At 44.8% G+C, this 17,536-nt stretch overlaps 1 protein-coding gene across 3 annotated transcripts in view; it reads left to right on the top strand.

Moving 5' to 3' along the window:
• The window catches only part of Auh (AU RNA binding methylglutaconyl-CoA hydratase), a 99,489-nt gene that overhangs the window by 49,094 nt on the left and 32,859 nt on the right, over positions 1–17,536 (top strand). Inside the window, exon 7 of one of the 3 annotated variants that reach the window (XM_035442974.1) lies at positions 10,479–10,659. The exons of 1 other annotated variant lie outside the window; for it this stretch is intronic. In XM_035442974.1, the coding sequence (XP_035298865.1) occupies positions 10,479–10,659 (181 nt within the window). Of the gene's footprint in view, positions 1–10,478; positions 11,267–17,536 lie in introns of those variants that run through there. One more of the 3 variants, XM_027409895.2, reaches the window with a different exon arrangement.

Here is a 17,536-nt window from a genome sequence, read left to right as displayed (position 1 = left end):
TCTAGCCTATCTTGTCGTTGTCTTTGTTGATTTTCCCGAAGACAGGCAGGTTTTCCCTGTGTCGCTGTGGATGTCCTAGAGTTTGTTCTGTCAGCTGGGCTAGCCTTGAACTCAGAGATCTCTGGCTGGCGGGATCAAAGGCTTGTCCACCACCACTCCATCTCCGTCTTAGGCTGATGTAAAACTCACCAGCCCTTTCTTTTGTGAGATTGTCACTTTACCTTAAAAACTGCACGTATTTATGGTCTATAATATGGGTGTTTTGATGCCTGCACACATGTTGTATGACTAAGAAAAGCTTGCAGCATTTACATCACCTTGCTGTCCTCTCTTTCCCCTTGTCCTCGTCCCATCTCTCTCCCCTCCCCCACACCCTCCCCCCCATGCCAACATTGAACTCTATCCCCCTGTCAATTTTTAAGGGTTTATGTGTTATTAATAGCGTTTATCTCCAGTGCCCACGGCAGGTTTCTAGTACCTTGCTGGTCCAGAACTTACTGTGTCGTTTGTACTGGCCTCAAACTCCTGATCTCCCCTCTTAGCCTCCCAGTGCTGGGGCTGAAGGGTGAGCTGACACAGCTGGCTCAGCTCACACGCTGGTTTCAGTTAGCCTTTCCACGTGCTTGGGTTTAGGTGGAAAAGCCTTGCTACAAGTCCTGAAAGGTGCTACCTTTGGAGAGCTTTGTCGCCTGGTTAAAGTATAGACTAACTGGGTGTTATTGGGCATTCTCTTAGCAAACTGATGGGGGTGAGGCTATACTGTAGTACTCAGATTCCATAGAGCCAGAAAAAGAGCCGCTCCCAGTTCTGTTCTTTCCGCTGTCCAGCATGATCGCTGGGGCCTCTGGGTAGCTGTGTACTTGGCACATTTTCCAGGAACTCTATGTTAAGGCGTGTCTATGAGGTAATGACTGACATTTAAATCCTGTGAGTGTGTTTTGTTGCTAACACAGTTCTGATTTTGGAAGCTCTGTTTATAAGCTTTGTTGAAATTCCCCTAGAATTTACATCAGAATCTGAGCTTATCTTAGAGTATCCTCAGCTGTGAGTCATCTTCATTCTGTGAGGCTGAGCTTGATTTTCATAAATAGCAAGAGGTCTGTCTGTGCCAAAGCCAATGGATAAGGTCATTCAGGAAGGAGAGCTGTGTAGCAGCAAAGACAGACCCGAGAGGCTGAGGAACAGCAGTGCTTTCCCGTGCTGAGAAGGGTGCGAGGCCTTGAGGGCCTCTCCTGTGTTACGAAGGGTGGGCAACCGTCTTAGTTAGGGTTTCTATTGCTATGAAGAGACACCATGACCACAACCACTCTTATGAGGAAAACATTAATGGAGGGACTTGCTTACAGTCTCAGGGGTTCAGTCCACTGTCATCCTGGTGGGCAGCATGGCGGCACCCAGGCAAATGTGCTTCGGAGGAATAGTTTAGAGTCCTACATTTTGCAGGCAGCAGGAAATTGACTGACTCACTTGGCGATAGATTGAGCATAGGAAACCTCAAAGCCCGCCCTCACAGTGATCCACTTCCTCCAACAAGGCCACACCCACTCCAACAAAGCCACATCTCCTAATAGTGCCACTTCCTATGAGATTATAGGGGCCACTTGCATTCAAATTACCACAGCCACCTTGCAGGCCTTTCCCATGTGGCGAAGGGTGGACAGTGTTGCAGACCTACTGCTAGTGTGCTGTGTGCTTGTGCCTTTCTGAAGACTCTAGTAGAGAGCTGTCTAAGTGCTTTCTGACACACCCTCGAGGGTCACTTCCTCAGTTCAGTCTCTACTGGGCCTGGGGGATGGAGGAGGGAAGAGGTGGGAAGGGGGCTGGTTCCTGACTTCCTGCTGTGTTCAGAGCTGCCTTGGAGGAAACACCTCTTCTATGGGACTCCTCTTGTTGCTTTGGCACGCCTGTCTGATACCAGGTAGGAGAGAGCACACATGTGCCCACATGTCTAACTGCCATATTGTGATAAAATTTGCCACCAAACAGAAAAGATGAAATTTAAAACCAGCAGTCCTGAGTTCAGTGAAAATAGTGTAGGTCCCTCCCATGGGGCTCCCTGAAGAGTCAGTTGGAGTTGACCAGACCAATATGGCTCCCTGGCCTCTTTACCTCATTTCACTCCTGCCCTGCTCCCCACATGCTAGGCATTTTTGTTCATTTCACTAACAGCTCTTGGGTCCTGCAGTCTTGGAGACAGTGGCTCTACTCTACCCATGAAGGAACAAGCTACAGAGTCACCATGTGAACCTTCCTTTCCAGCCCAGGAGCTGTTGGCATGGCACAGTGGGAGCCTGTCCCTGTAGAAAAAGCACTGAAGGGACAGGCTCTGGGGAAGGGTTGGAGCTTTGCAAAGAGGAGGCCAGCAGTGTCCTCAATGATAGGGTCCCACAGGAGTTAGGCTCAAAGCTTAAAAGATAGGAAGAAGAATGTTTTAGACAAAGACAGGTGCCCAGGAAGAAAGCTGAGGTGGAGAGTGCTTGCAGCCACAGCAGGAAGCACCACAGGGTGAGGTCACTGCAGGATTTGTCGAGGCATAAGGACTTCAGTTTCCAGCCCAATGAGAAGGGGCCACAGCAGGTGACTCAGCAGTTTAGAGACTTCTTGTCAGTGTGCTGAGAGTGGAGAACAGTGGCCAACGCTACAAGCAGCAATCCAGAGCCAGCTGTGGCATGGCCGTGGACTAGGGTGCTTTTGCTGAACTAGGACTGTGGTCAGATTCTGGGTGCATTTTAAAGACAAGTCTAGGAAAATGGCCTGGCAGGTTGCATGGGACTATAATCAAGAGAGGTGGGTTTCCAAGCCAGGGGGTTTGGAAAAAGAAATCGCCTTTTCCTGAGATATGGAATGCTAGCAAAAAATACTGTTCTGGATATTATTGTCTGGTTAAAATGGTTATTAAATATATAAATGCTGTCTTAATCAAATGTCTGGTTGGTTGCACAAATGCCAAGAATAGGGGCACAGTCTGGGCTGGAAATAAAAATAAGGGATTCATTGGTTTCTAGACCATCTACTAAAGGATCCTGAGCCCAGAAATGAATGTCCTCCTCCCCCAGGATGGAGAACTTGGTTACAGCTTGTCACAGAGCCACACACTATATGGCGGCACCAAGGACATGCAGGCTGTGGTAAGAAGCTGTCGAGGTTCTCCCAGAGCACATGCCTGGATTGTTGGAGTCACTCATGGGTTTCTTCCCAGTGGCTAAGTGAGGAAGAACTACCCCGGCCTCCTAAAGGAAGGGAGCGTGTTTGTCTCAGGCCTTGTTGTAGGAGAGAGTAGGCAGGACTTAGGGTTGGCCATGGGGCCCTTTGAGCGTCTTCAGCTCTGAGCTAGCCATCACACGAGACCTCAAGTTTGGGTCTTGTCCTGAATTTTGAACACAATGAAAATTCCCTGAGATGTAAAAAATCTTCAGAAAATAATGAAAGATGCAAAGTATCTGTTGAGTATCTCTTACCCAAAGTGGTGGGGTTGGGGTTGTTTGAGAGCCTGCTTTTCTGATTGTGGACTGTTAAATCAGACTCATCTGAAAATCTGAAATCCAAGATGCTCCCAAATCTCAAAGTCTGATGTTTGTTCACCAACGGGTAGGGTTTAGCATTGCTGTCAGCTTGTGCCAGCAAACAGAAATGTTAGGACTGAGAAAACTACAGCAAGCCTGTGGTATAGACTGAGGTGCAGGATGAGGCTAAAGGAGAGTCTGAGGTATAAATAGGTAGACAAGTCTGCAGATATTCACTCATTCTGAACAGCACAGGAAAAATACACAAGATAGAATTAAGAAAGTGAGTCACAGTGATACTGACAGTGTTAAAGTTTGTTTCCAAAAGTTCTGGAAGGAGAAAGAAAAAACAAGACATCATAACTGAAAACAGAAATTGAGCAAGAGCAGACAAAGCTAAGAGATTCGATAGAGCAGGTGTACATTTAAAGAGCCCCAGGGGATGCATCCATCCAGGTACATGCTTATAAGGAAGCGGTGATTAGAGTGGCTGGGCTGGCTCTTCATCAGAAACTAGTCCAGGCACCAATAGAGGCACTGTGAACTGCAAAAGAGGAGCCCTCATCCAGGGGTACACACCCAGAGAGGATGGCTGGGCCAGACCCAGTAGTCAAACCTGTTATCTCAGCACTCAGGATTCTGAGGCAGGAGAATTGGTATAAATTCCAGGCTGTTTCTCAACACCCCTTTTATTCCCCCCAGACGAATGAAGGTGAAATGAGGTAATTATCAGAACAGGAAAAATGAACAGAATGTGTATCTCAGACTCAGGGCTGTTACTAAGGATCTGTGATGGCTGACAAAGCTGTGGGAGAGCCTTCATGGGCATAGTTTAATTTTGGTAAAATTGGCAGCTATGTGCAAAAAAAAACCAATAATGAACTTTGATTTAATCTTGAAAACCTATGCAGTGAGCTCAAAATAGAACACAGCTGTAGAACTACATGGAGTTTTTAAATCCCCAGAAGTCACACACTTGTTTCCCAGTGTTGGAGACCAAGGGGCTTGGCCCCAAGAGCTCATGGGAAATCTTGAGTGTGTGGACTGCACTCCTGGAAGGCGGAGTGCCATTTGTTAGTGTCTACTGTCTTTGGTATTCTTTTCTTCTTGTTTTCAAGATCTAGTAACTTGCTGTTTTAAAAGCTGGTTATTTGGGCCAGCAAGATGGCTCAGAGGGTAAAAGTACTTGCTGCAAAACCCTGACTACCTGAGTTCAATCCCAGAAACCCATAAAAAGGTGGACAAAGAGAACCAACCCCACCAGGTTACTCACTGTGGTGCACAGGTATGTCTGCCTCTATGTACCACACACCTGAGAATAAGAAACATTGTGTGAGCAGCCTGTACCAGTCCTCTTGTCCAGCTGTGATCAGCAGCCTTATTTGCATATCCACACAGCCCAGTGTCTATGTATCAGGTTAATAAATGGACTTGAGTATTGTGAAGTACAGTAGAAAGCAGATGTGTGAAAACAAGCTTATTACAGTAGTCAGGTAAAATACTTTTATTAGAGACTGTTAGTAAAATACGGTTACATTAGTTCTGCCTGCAGCTGCCCCAACTCAGTGCCTCCTGTGTTAGGCAGGTGTTCTGTCAGGGAGCTAATCTCCCTACCTTTGGTAATGGGTCTTCTGATTCTCTGGTGCCTCTAATGTTGAAAACGGTGTGAGCCGGGCAAACTCAGCTCAGCCTTTTGTTGTGCCATGAGAATTGATGGTGAGAGCTCTGACTTGGATTGGGGGATGGGAATACATTGCTTTCATTCATAAAATCAGCTGTCACGTGCTTTACTGTCTGATGACTAGCCTGTAGCACAGGCTAGTGGTGACAAGAAGTAAGGTCCTGGCTGCCTGGTGTGCTGTTGCTGGTTTCCTGTGTTGTTTAGGGTGTTGACTAATCTGGCTTACATTTAGTCATCAGTCAATTTCTATACAAGGTATAAGGTGCATATACGCATGTGCATCACACATTGAAGACTCTCTCTTCTCTGTTTCTGCATCTCTAAGGTATCCATGTCTCCATGAATTAGGTCAGACTGGCATTCTGTCTTATGAATGTTTTTGTGTAGCTTGGTGCCAGTGCCATGTGGCGACTCTTGAAATCACCAAAACTGGTTTTTCAACTTTTTTTTTTTTCTTCTGCTAGTTGTTTTGTTGAATCTTGGTTTCCACATAAATTTTAGAATCAGTGTCAGTTTCTACAAGTTCCTCTAGCTGTGGTTTTTTTTTTTTTTTTTCTTTTTGAAAGGTGGAGCTCATTCTTTGGAGGTAACTAGGCAGTGCTAGGGATTAAACTGATTGCTTGTTACATGCCAGAGTCACCGGGCTACATTCTCCTGTCAAAGGACAGAGCAGACCTGCTGTTTCATGTGTGTTCAGTCTTGCCAAAGTACTCTCAGGGTTTACTGCCCTCCAAGGTTAAGTTAAGCTGTGGTGGTGACCTCTGGGAGTGCCCAACTGTGGTCAGGGACTGGCTTTCCTTTGAAGTGGACTTGCTGGCATCTGCAGTTGTCACTCAGAAGTGAGCACTGTCTGTCCGAATCGTGGGAGAAATGAACAGGAACCCTCAGTGCTTTGCACTGTGTATAAACGGTGTTCGTAAAGGAAACTTGACCGTTGCTGCTCGTAAGATCCATCTGGGGAGCTAGAACAGCCTCTCATATTCATATGCCTCATTTTCCCTTTTGTTCATTTTTTTCTTTTCACAAGAAAGTGACCTTGAATGTATTTTTGGGCCCTGTGGGTCACTAGACATGTCAGCCTATGGCAGCACAGCTGTGCGCAGCCTGCATAGGTCCTGTGTCTGTCTGTGTCGTCCTCTGTCCTCACCCACTTCTGTCTGCACTGCCGCTCCCCCAGCTGGGAGACCTTGAGTCAGGACCATAACCTTAGCTGAAAAGGACATGGTTATGATAAACTCGTTTGAGGTGCATTTATGAAGGAAAATATGAACCAACGCATGATAAGAAAAATAAAACAGCAGAGGGAGGTCATTATGGGAATTTCAAATTCTCATTTATATTTCAGTAAGTAAAGATTTTTTATTATCATTTTTTTTTGTTGTTGTTAAAGATATATTGTTTCTCTTCATTCCCTTTCCCAGTAAAGGATTTCCTAAAAGGATTTGCCTGTATTGGTTGATGCCATTTGATTTTGGTTCAGAGAATAGAGAAATGTTAGTTGCAATGAGTAAAGATTGTTAATAGTTTGATACTTAGATTTCATAGTTCTGAGCCGCAGCCCCGCTCTGTTAACACACAAGCATGTCTCTTATGTGTAACTCAAATACCGAGATGTATTTTACCATCAAAACCTTCCTGAGGTTTTCAGCCTCAGACACTCCTCTTCACTACGATAAGGAAGTGACATGACATTAACATTAAGAAATTTGATACTTGGGTTGCGTAGATAGGTTTTCTGAGACTGACAGCTCTGCTTTCCTGGGTGAACCCTACTTGATGACCCTGTGATTCTCTCTAGAGCTAAACTGGAACTCTGGATGTTCTGTGCTTATAGTTGAATCCATTTTTACAGATGAAACGAGCATTCTGGTTTTCATTTTATCTTGATGCCATCTTAAAAAGTATTTGGAAGAATTACTGCCTGGTCTCTAGAGTACTGAAATAACACTGGAATCACTAGTTTCTTGCAGTTTTCTATTAGGTTTTACTTGTGTCTTGCACTTTGACACTTTGGTGCCTCTTGGGAAGCAGTTTGTCCAGATTTTCAGATGTGTTAGCGTTGATGTATGGAGCACTTCCTGATATTCTTAGGCTCCTTCTGCTGTCCCTTCATAATTCTGTTTCACTTAGGCTTTTACCTCTTCATCAGTTACATTTTTATGCATAACCTCCTCCCCCCCAACAAAAACAAAGAGCTGTGACAGAGCTGAAACCACTAGTAGGTGGACTTTTCTATCCCAACAGCCAGCCCCAAATAACCACAGACAGACTAATTATAAATGCTCGGTCAATAGCTTAGGCTTGTTACTAACTAGCGGCTACAACTTAAATTAACCTGTATTTATTAATTTACGTGCTGCCATGTGGCTCATGGCTTGTTCCATCGTCTCCTACATGTCCCCTTTCCTCTGTGTCTGACCGGGCAACCCCGCCCTTCTTCTTACCAATGTTCTCTCAGTCTGCTTCTCCTGCTTAACCTCTTCCTGCCTAGGAATTAGGCAGTTATCTCTTTATTAAACCAATTCGAGCAACACATCTTCACAGTGCACAAAAGGATTATTCCACAGCAGTATCTTCTTTCAGAACTCATGTGCTCCTTTGCCTGAATAGTCATTTTCAGTGATAAAAAGTTTGCATTTTAAGCTGATTACTTGTCACTCATTTTAATATAACATTATTATTTTCAAATTATGTTTTAAAAATTCAATTTGTAGTCCCTTGTTTAACATAGTTTATTTATTTAAATGTTCAAGTTACCTTAGGTGGTTTTTAGTCACCATCTCCTGCAGCGTTATATATAAGCTGTTCAGGCAGAGCTGTTCCAGGCGCTGCCCTTAGCTCCCGGCCGTGGCTTCAGCTTTGGTGGTCAATGCTTTAATGCTTTGGCTCTTCATTGTAACTGTATTTCTGGGGCCTTGAAAAGAAGCTAGATATTATTAGTTATCCTTAGGTTCAGTTCATTGTAGGTAGAGTCTTTTCTCGGGACCTCTGGCTCCCCAAATAAACAATCAGAGACTTATTATTAATTATAAATGCTCAGCCAATAGCTTAGCCTTGTTACTAACTAGCTCTTACAACTTAACCCATTTCTTATTGATTTTCTGCTGCTATGAGGGTCGTGGCTTGTTACTTCATTTTGTACATGTACATGCTTCCTCTGCATCTGGTGGTGACTCTGCCCTCCTTCCAGTGTTCTCTCTGTGTGGCACTCCTGTGTAACCTCTTCTGCCTAGATAGTCCTGCCTGGCCAGTCGGCTCTTTATTAACAACAAGAGCAACACATCTTCACAGTGTGCAAAAGGATTATCCCATAGCAGTTCATCTCATTTATTTATTTATTTATTTACTTACTTACTTACTTACTTATTGTTAGGACAGGGTTTTTGTTTGTAGACCTGACTGTACTGGAGCTCACTCTGTATATCAGACTGGCCTCGAACTCAGAGATCAACCTGCTTCTGCCTCCTGAGTACTGGGATTAAAGGTGTGCACCACCACCTGGCTCACATCTCCTATATTTAGTTTGTGTCTTTGTGGTCTGTCCAGTTAAGAGAGGTGTGCTGAGGTGCTCATTATACCAACCCCTTGTTTCTTGTGAAGGTCTTATGCTATCTCACTGTGTTGAGGTGCTCATTATATCAGCCCCTTATTTCTTGTGAAGATCTTATGCCGTCTCACTGAAGTGCTTTTGTGTCTGCTGTGGTCCAGTCTTCTGCCATCACTGTTCAGCATTGATGAACCCTTGGTTCCCATGAAATGTTTTGACCTGTGTTCTCCCTACTGACCAACACTGTGACCTCTAACTCAAGTGACCATCTAATTATGATGCATCTTTACCTAGCCTTTTCTTTATTTTGTGGGTCTCTTTGAGACAGTCTTAACTTGTAGCCCAGGATGGCTTCCAATGCTGCCTTCCTGCCTCAGCCTCTTGAGTGAGGGTCATCATGTACAGCTGCCTAGCTATTATTTCCCACCTCTGAGCTGCAGAGGTGTGTGTCCTATGATGTGTTCAGAGCTTGCCTCTTTGTCTTGCTTGTTTGTCTTGTTTGTCTTGTCTTCTGACACTATTGGGTAGAGGCTTTTACAGATACTTTTATTTCTTATTTTGTGTGTGTGGTGGTGGGTGCGTGGCATGCCTGTGGAGGTCAGAAGACACCTTTGTGAAGTTGGTTCTTTCTTCTTGCTGGGGGTCCTGGGGATTGAACTCTTGTCAGGCCTGCATGGCAAGCACTTTGACCTTCTGAGCCATCCCTGCCCTGCCTTGGAGTCTTCAGTATGCACCTTGTTTGGATATATTGTTACTGTGAATGAGTTCTGTAGTCTTTCTTCATCCTTTTTCGTTGCAGTTGTGTTTCATTGTGGCATTTCTCTTTAGATGTGGCACTGGTAAAGATAGTCCACCCTTGATCTTGCTTGGGTTTGTCTTCCTCAATGGCTCTCCACCTTGTTTTTGTGACAGTGTCTCACTGAACCTTGAGCTCACTGATTGGTCAGGCTTAGCTGGTGAGTCAGCTCCAGGGATCTGCCTTGTCTCAGCATCCCCTAGTGTTGGTGACAGATGTCCCTCACCATGGCTAGCTTAAGTGGGTCTGGGGATTGGAACTCAGGCCCTTATGCTTATATGGCAGACACTTTACCCATTGAGCTGTCTGTCTTCCCAGCCCTTCTCTTGAGTTTTCTGAACACTTTTTTCAATCTTACCACCATTTTAAGGCTACACTGAGATTTATTTAGTGCAAGTTTATTCTAGGATTGTTCAGGGTAAGTTGAATGCTAGGTTTTACTTCATTGTCAATTTTCATAACCTCCGTGATAAAAGTTTTACTAATTCTTTCTTCTTCATGGCTTCCCTGCAGCTGTGAGGAATCCAGGGGAAAGAAAGCATCACATGATTGAGAAGGGCTCGGGTTCTTTCCGTTCACATGTGCCTGGAGCATGTCCTTTGACACTGAAGACAGAGCTCAGACATCCTGCTCCCCTAGAGAAGGCGTCACCTCTCTGCTTCTCTGAGGGGTCTGAGGAGTGTTCTAAGGCACTCACATAGAAACCAGGAGGGGTGGAGTGGTCAGCTTCTATGTCAGCAGTGCTTTAGTGCTCTTAAGTGTGAGCGCTTAGCACTGCTTGAAAAGAATCAAATGATTTCTCTGAATTTTGTATTTTCTAGGACCTTTAAGAGGCATTCCTAGGTATTCCCTCCATGTTGTTGGGATTTGTGTTGGAGATGTGTGTCCTGTGCATTGATGGAGATGTATGTCCCTTGCATTTATGCTCTCTGTCCACTGTTTTCCTCGTAGCTTGCTGCCCTACAGGACCCTGTGATTCGGATTCTGGGAACCTGAAGCACCTTTTCCCCTGCTGTGAGAAACATAGAAACAGAAGGCTGTTTCCTTCCTGCCTCAGTTGGTCCCTGCTTGCCAAGGGGAAAACGAACAGATTACGAGTGTCAAGCTCACCTGTACCTTTAGCACCTCTGAGGTGGGAGCAAAGAAAACATGAGTATTTGGGCTGAAGAGATGGCTAAGCACTGAAGAACACTTGCTGCTCTTCCAAGAGGATCCAGTTTGGTTTCCAGCAGCCAACACAAGGCAGCTAACAACCATCTGTAACTCCAGTAGGGGATCCTGGTCCATCTTTCAGTTTTTGAGGGCACCTGCACATATGTGGTGTGCGTGCACGAACACACACACACACACACACACACACACACACACACACACACACACACACTCAGAGAGAGAGAGAGAGAGACAGACAGACAGACAGACAGACAGACAGACAGACATTGACACATACAACTTCCTTTTTTAAAGATGAATATTCAGGATCTGTTTTAGTATTTGTGCCTGCCTAAATTTCAGGGTGGGGCTAAGAAGCATTAGTCAAAGGTGGCAAAGACTGTTTTAAAAAGCTGGCCGATGAATTTTTATAAGTCAGTGATTGCTCTGAATAAGTCGCCCCCCCCCATTCCCCCCAGTGCTTGTTATTTGGAGTGCTAATTACTTTTTTTTTTTTTGCTGATTTGCCTCATGAATGTGCACATATGTGCATTAATTTTGGTTCCATAAAACACATTTCAGTTACAGCCCTTTTTGTGTGTGACTTTAAGGTATCATTTCTATCTCCAGTTAAAACTGCAGAAAACTAACTTGCTGTTCACTTATGAGTTGTAGCTTTTCCAGACTGTTTTCAGCGGTTGTCACTTACTGTTCTAATTAACAGCCCACATCCAACACCTTGGTAAGAGCTAGTGGACAGTGTCCTTTTGTCCTGAAGCCCCAGGAGAGCCCTGTGTTATAGGAATGCAGGGCAGGGTCTTGCTGACACCCCGCTTCCTCTTTGAGTCTCTGGGCCTGCTGTGTAAGTTTGAGTAGCTGCCCACAGAGTTTTGTGACTTTGTCCCTATCTGGAACAGTGTCTGTGGCAAGGCTCTTCCTGCAGGAATGAGACACATTAGGGTACAGTCCTTCTCATGGAGTTTTGTGGCCTGTGACAAGATTCTTCAGCATTCTTTCTGGTGTTTGTGGAGGGTGCACAAAATCTTTTAAGTAAAATTTTTATGTCAATCATCCAGAATTGTTTTCCTTAGTGGCAGAGTAGCAGGGTAACTGACAGATGGCTGTGTGCCCTGTGTTCTGCCCTGGGTGATAAATTAGTGCATGGACAGTAATGTGTGCCCCCTTGTAGGAGTGTTCCCCAGGACAGCTGTGGCTGCAGCCCAACAGGAAATTGTAAATTTACTTAAGTCACTGTGGGGGTTTTGTGTGATTATTTTCCCCCTTGTAATTGAACAGTTCTGGAGCATGAACTTTGTAGACTTTGTGGATGTCAAAAGGTTGGTCACACCTGCTACAATGTTCTGTGCTGACTAACTCTTAGATTTCCCCTTGGTCCTTTGGCTGGTATGTCTGGGAGACAGGTGTATGTCTACTGAGTATTTTATTGAGTGCCACATGTATAACAACCTTTCCTACGTGGAAGGGCTAGAGACACAGACCTCAACAAGGAGGACGGAACTGCTTTGGTTGAGCCTGTACTCTAGGAGGCAGACACATACACAGAAGTGATTGGGGTGATTGGAAACGAGACTGGAGCACAGGAGCGTGAATGACGTACGCACTGTTGTGGTGTGTGTGCTGGAAGGAGCCAGAGGCGGTACAGAGTGCTGGGTTCTCTTCCCATCTCTGTTCCCATCAGGAGGCCCAGAGCCCTCCCGGCTTTGAGATACCCTTCCCCATGGCCTCCTGGGGGGTTGCTAGCAGAGTGTGGGAGCTGCGCAGCTTCACTTGAGCAGGTGCAGGTGGAATGGGGTTAAACTTGCAGCTGCTATAGAATAGAGGTGGGGTTTTTTGTTATTGTTTGTTTGTTTTGTTTTTTTGAGACAGGGTTTCTCTTTGTAACAGCATTGGCTGTCCTGGAACTTGCTCTATAGACCAGAGACCCTCAAACTCACAGAGATCTGCCTGTTACGGCCTCCCGAGTGCTGGGATTAAAGGCGTGCGCCACCACCACCTGTAGAATGGAGTTAAAGTAGCATGAATGAAGGATATATATATATATATGTATGTATATATATATGTATATTATATTTTACTATACAAGTTTAAGCACATGTACCATGAACTTTGCTAAATCCAGGCTGTATGCTATTTATTCTGATGTCTGCTTTAGCTAGTGCCCTATATACAAGTGTGTGTGGCAGCAGCAGGCTTTATTACAGTTGCCTCAGCAGCTGCTTCTGTGTTTCTTTATTTAGCACACAAAAGTATTTGACACCTGATACATACAAATGCTGATATAATATATGTAAGAAAGTCTAGGAATTGTAGAAAATTAACTGCATATTGGGGAGTGTGCATTTCTTTATGGAAGGGCTAATAGAATGCTATTATTCAGTAAACATATATGTTTACTAAAATCATTATCATGGGAAAAGTCCCATTAAATGCTTTCCTATGCTTTTGACTAAATGTCTGATGACTGTTTATTTTTGTCAGCGTGAATATTAAAGAAAAGCTATGCAGAAGCAATCTTAATATCTTGTTGATTACATTCCAGGAAAAAAAAAAAAAAAGACAGAACATTAAGCCTGAACACCATTTGCTGTAATTACTCTGAGTGAGATGTTACTGAAGCTGTCAGGCGGTGATTGAGACTTACTGATGGTTGACACCAGCTGCATGCATTAACTGTCTCTGCAGCAGGCACACGCCCCACAGTCACCATTTTCAGGCACACACTTTCCTGCTGCACCCAGATTTGCTTTCCCTTCCCTTCCAGCACACTGTCCTTGCAGCCCTGTAGATGTGGGCTCCAGGCTCTGTGCTGCTGGGCATCTGGGGCGGGGATTTGTGCTTATTTTAGAGAAACATTAGGCTCTCTCTCTCTCTCTCTCTCTCTCTCTCTCTCTCTCTCTCTAACTAGCTCTGACTGTCCTGGAACTCACTTTATAGATCAGACTGGCCTTGAACTCACAGAGATCTGCCTGCGTCTGCTTCTTGAGTGCTGGGATTAAAGTCATGTGCCACCACTGGCCATTGGAAGTCTGATTTTTACAAGGTTTCTCTAAGGGACTATGAGCATTTAACTCTTCCCATGTACATGAATTCTAATATATACATTAGTATTTTTAATGGGGCATCTATTTTCTTTTTCATCCAACTTCCAACTGGACTTTTCTGTAAATATTTAATTTTTGCAATTTGTAGGTAGACATTTTCAGAAGCATCGAGACACATCTTGTTTTGTCTGTGTCAAGTGACAAATCCCAGTTTGCAGGTTCATTTGGACACAGGTGTGTTTGTATTGGTGTGTCATTATGGTGTTTGATCAGTAGGTACCTCATATAGCAGTGGGCAGGTTGTGCCTACTGTCCAGTAAAACCCTTACTTAGACTTACCACAGTCTTACTTGAGCAAAGATTCTATGTATGTATGTATTTTGCCTAACATTGAATGTCTGTTTTTAAATCTTGTGAATGTGGTATTTATGTACCTGTGCTGGGTAGCATTTTTCAGTGCTGCTGGCTGCTGGCTGCTGGCTGCAAGGTTCTCTAGCTGTCTTTTGGCGTTCCACATCTGTTATTTCCTGAAAATGCAATTTTCCTGTAGCATAGGCCTGCTTTTATAGGGATGGAACCAGAGCCCATCTGAGTCTTCGCATGGCCAGGCAGCCTTACACTCCTCCATCCTGGCCCTTGGACCTTCCAGTGGGATGTGCTGTGGTGGCAGAGGTCTTGTGGGATGCTCTGGAGCTCCCCCAAGCTCTGACACTTCAGAAGCCCCCTCTTTGATTCTGTGGACCTTCCATAAATCCTCTTGTCCTTACACCTTTGCTCATACACCTTCCCAAGAATGTAATTGGTTTAAGAAATGTGTGCTTCCAAAGTCGGGGTGTGATGTGCATACCTACACTCCTGGTGCTTAGCCTGTACTACATAGTGAGTTCCAGGCTGACCTGAGCTACATAGTCAGACTTTTTTTTTTTTTACTTATTTCATTTTTGTTTGACATTTTTCAGGCTTGCATACATACAAACTGATAAAAATCTATCCCCATCCCCTCCTGTCTGATTTCTGCCCTGTCCCCCACCATTTCTTTTCCTCCCAACATCATGTAATTTTTTTAGAATAAAAATCCTATGGTGAGCGCTCCATGGTGTTGGTGTGTGCATGGGCATGGGAGCGTAATCCTCTGGAGTGTGGGCAGCTTTTCAAGGCACATGTCCCTGAAGAAAATGGCCTCTCCTCCCAGCAGCCATCAATTGCCAAATACTCCTCAGCTAGGGTGGGACATTCCGCTTCCATATTGGGAGCTGGCTTGGTCTTAAACACAAGAAGCCAACAAACATAGCCTTTCAGAGTCTAGTGCACAGTTTTAGTTTTATTACCCATGTCCTACTGCCAGACACAATGGTGCTGCCACAGTGATAAGTCTTCCACAGGCAGGTGTCTCCAGCCAGGCACTCCCCACTACTCCCTATAGCTTGGTGTTGGAGGTGTGGTTTGTGGGGTCTGGCTAGTGTTGCTTTCCGCTAGCCTGGCATGGGAAGCTGCAGCTGCTCACTGGATGCTGCCTGTGTTTTATAAACAGGTAGTCAAACTTGTCAAGCATGTCCAACACTGAATTTTTGTGTAGTGAAATTTTATTAAAAACAAACCCAGTTTCCTTTTCCCTCTTGCTGTTTTATTTAAGGTGACCCTGTCCAGGTGAGGAGAGTAGGACTATACTCAAAACATTACATTCTGAAATTCATTCAGAATAAAATACACAGTAACCTCTGAAGGCACGGGTTTTCTACTGAAAAGAACTGGAGCATGCTTGTTGGAGTATGAGTGTGAGCTAAAGTGGGAAGTGTTGGTTTACACGGAGGTCTCACTGTGTGGTGTTTGTTTTGAGTTACTGCCTGTCTTTGTCAGGTCTTCCTGCCGTGTATGAATTGTGTCAGCATCGAGCATATCTCTGAATTCATCCATCTTTTGTGAGGGAGTTCACTAGAAGACGTCTTCTCAGATGTGTAGCATCTAAATCATAGTGCCTCACGAGGCTGCATCCTAGTGTGTAGTTTTTTAGATCTGTCCTTACATGGTGCGTGAGGCATCGTGTCTTTGGATACATTTAAGAATGCCACAATAAAACATGCATGGCTTTCTTTAAAGCAGAGGCGTTGAAATAGCTGCAGTTAGCATACTGCCATTAAAACTGGGAGCCTTTAGGGATCTTTACACCATCTTGTCTCTCCCAGTGCGTGTCATATTTGCATATTCTCAGTGTTTACCAATGAATTGGGTTTTGTACCCTCCTGTAAGGATTGAGTTGTTTGTCCTTTTTAAAAGTGTCACACAGGAAGGGACACCCGTGGGGCAGTGCTTTGGCTAATGTAGCTCAGTGTTTCCGCAGTGAGCTTTCTGCTTCACATGTAAAGAGCTTGCAGAGGTAAACAGGACCCTGAATGTGAAGAGTGTAGTCCCTGCTGGCCCTTGTGAGAGGTGGCACCATCGTGGACATTGAGTCTTCCTCCCCCAGGCAGCCTCCTGGTCACTCAGAACTAACATCTGAAGCCTGGTGCAGCCCTGTAGTGAAGGCAGAAGTTAGTGAGTCAGAGGTGTGAGTATCAGGGTGGTCCTGGGCAGAATAGAGGGGTGGGAAGCCACAGGGCCACACTGCTATCTTTTTGACAAGAACTTGTAGTAGCTTTTGAGGGCAAAGGAAACCTCTCTGTGCTGCCTGCTGGGGACACTCAGAACAGCAGATCCCTGATCTTGGCTCCTGAAGCCATCAAGGAGCATTGTAGTGGGATGCTCTGACCTCCTCCATTGAGTTACCACTTCCACATGTCTTCTTGGGGGTGGCAGTAGATAGGACCTAAAGGAATCAAAATGCAGAGAACTAAAACACGAATCAGCAAATTTCAAATAAATCTACTTGGCTGGCTGTTAATGTAGGGGAAGGCACCAAGGTAAAGGGAGCGTGATAGCAAAGGGAAAGTGGCACTTGCTCTAGTTAGTGAAGGGTTAGAATTGCAGGCACTAGGTTAACACCATTGATTGATTGCGTGGCATGTTGTACTATGGCGATTATTTAGTTCTCTGAAAAGGAAGCCAGGTCTCACCATATACTGAGTCCTTTAAGTTTGAATGCATTTTCCCAACAGCTCCTGGTTCTGACAGCACCTTGGTTGCATGTGTTCTTTGCATATGTGCTAGGTATGCTCAGTGTGTAGCAGGCACCGCCCTAGGCTCCAGGCTGCTGTTGGTGTTGATGCTGCATTGTGGTACTGTGTGGACCTAAAGTCAGGAGATAGGGGCTCTCTTGTTGCTGCTCAGACATTGGCCTGACATTGGCCTGGAGCATACATGGTAAAGTGGGACAGACATGCACGGAGGATACAGGGTACTCAGTTTCTCTGTCACACAGCTGGGAGCAGCTCTCCTCTCAGATGAAGGTGTGCCCCATGATAGCACAGGTACCAGAAAGATTGACGGGGACCTTTTTAAACAGTAGAGACAGAAACAAACGATTATACCACAAGAAATACTTGCTAGTGCTTCCTTTAATTAAAAATAAGTAGGAATACTGGAAACCCTTTAAATGAAGTGCAAAGACTGTGTGTGTGTAAATGCATGGATGCAGATGTCTTAGAATTCAAATACAGGGTTCTGTGTTTGACTTAAAAGTTGGTGATAAGGAAAGAGAGGGAAGAAAATAGCATGATAGTGAGACAGTGTACTTCCCGGAGATGGCAATGACACCTTTTTAGTTATCGAAGAACCCAAGACTGATGCAGTCAATAGGAAGGAGAAGCCACTGAGAGAAGAAAAAGCAGGTTTCCCGTGTTCAAACCACCAAACTAGTAC

The sequence above is a fragment of the Cricetulus griseus genome, chromosome 3 (genome assembly GCF_003668045.3).
Source record: "Cricetulus griseus strain 17A/GY chromosome 3, alternate assembly CriGri-PICRH-1.0, whole genome shotgun sequence".
NCBI lineage: Eukaryota > Metazoa > Chordata > Mammalia > Rodentia > Cricetidae > Cricetulus > Cricetulus griseus.
This window is presented reverse-complemented; position numbering and strand designations above follow the sequence as displayed.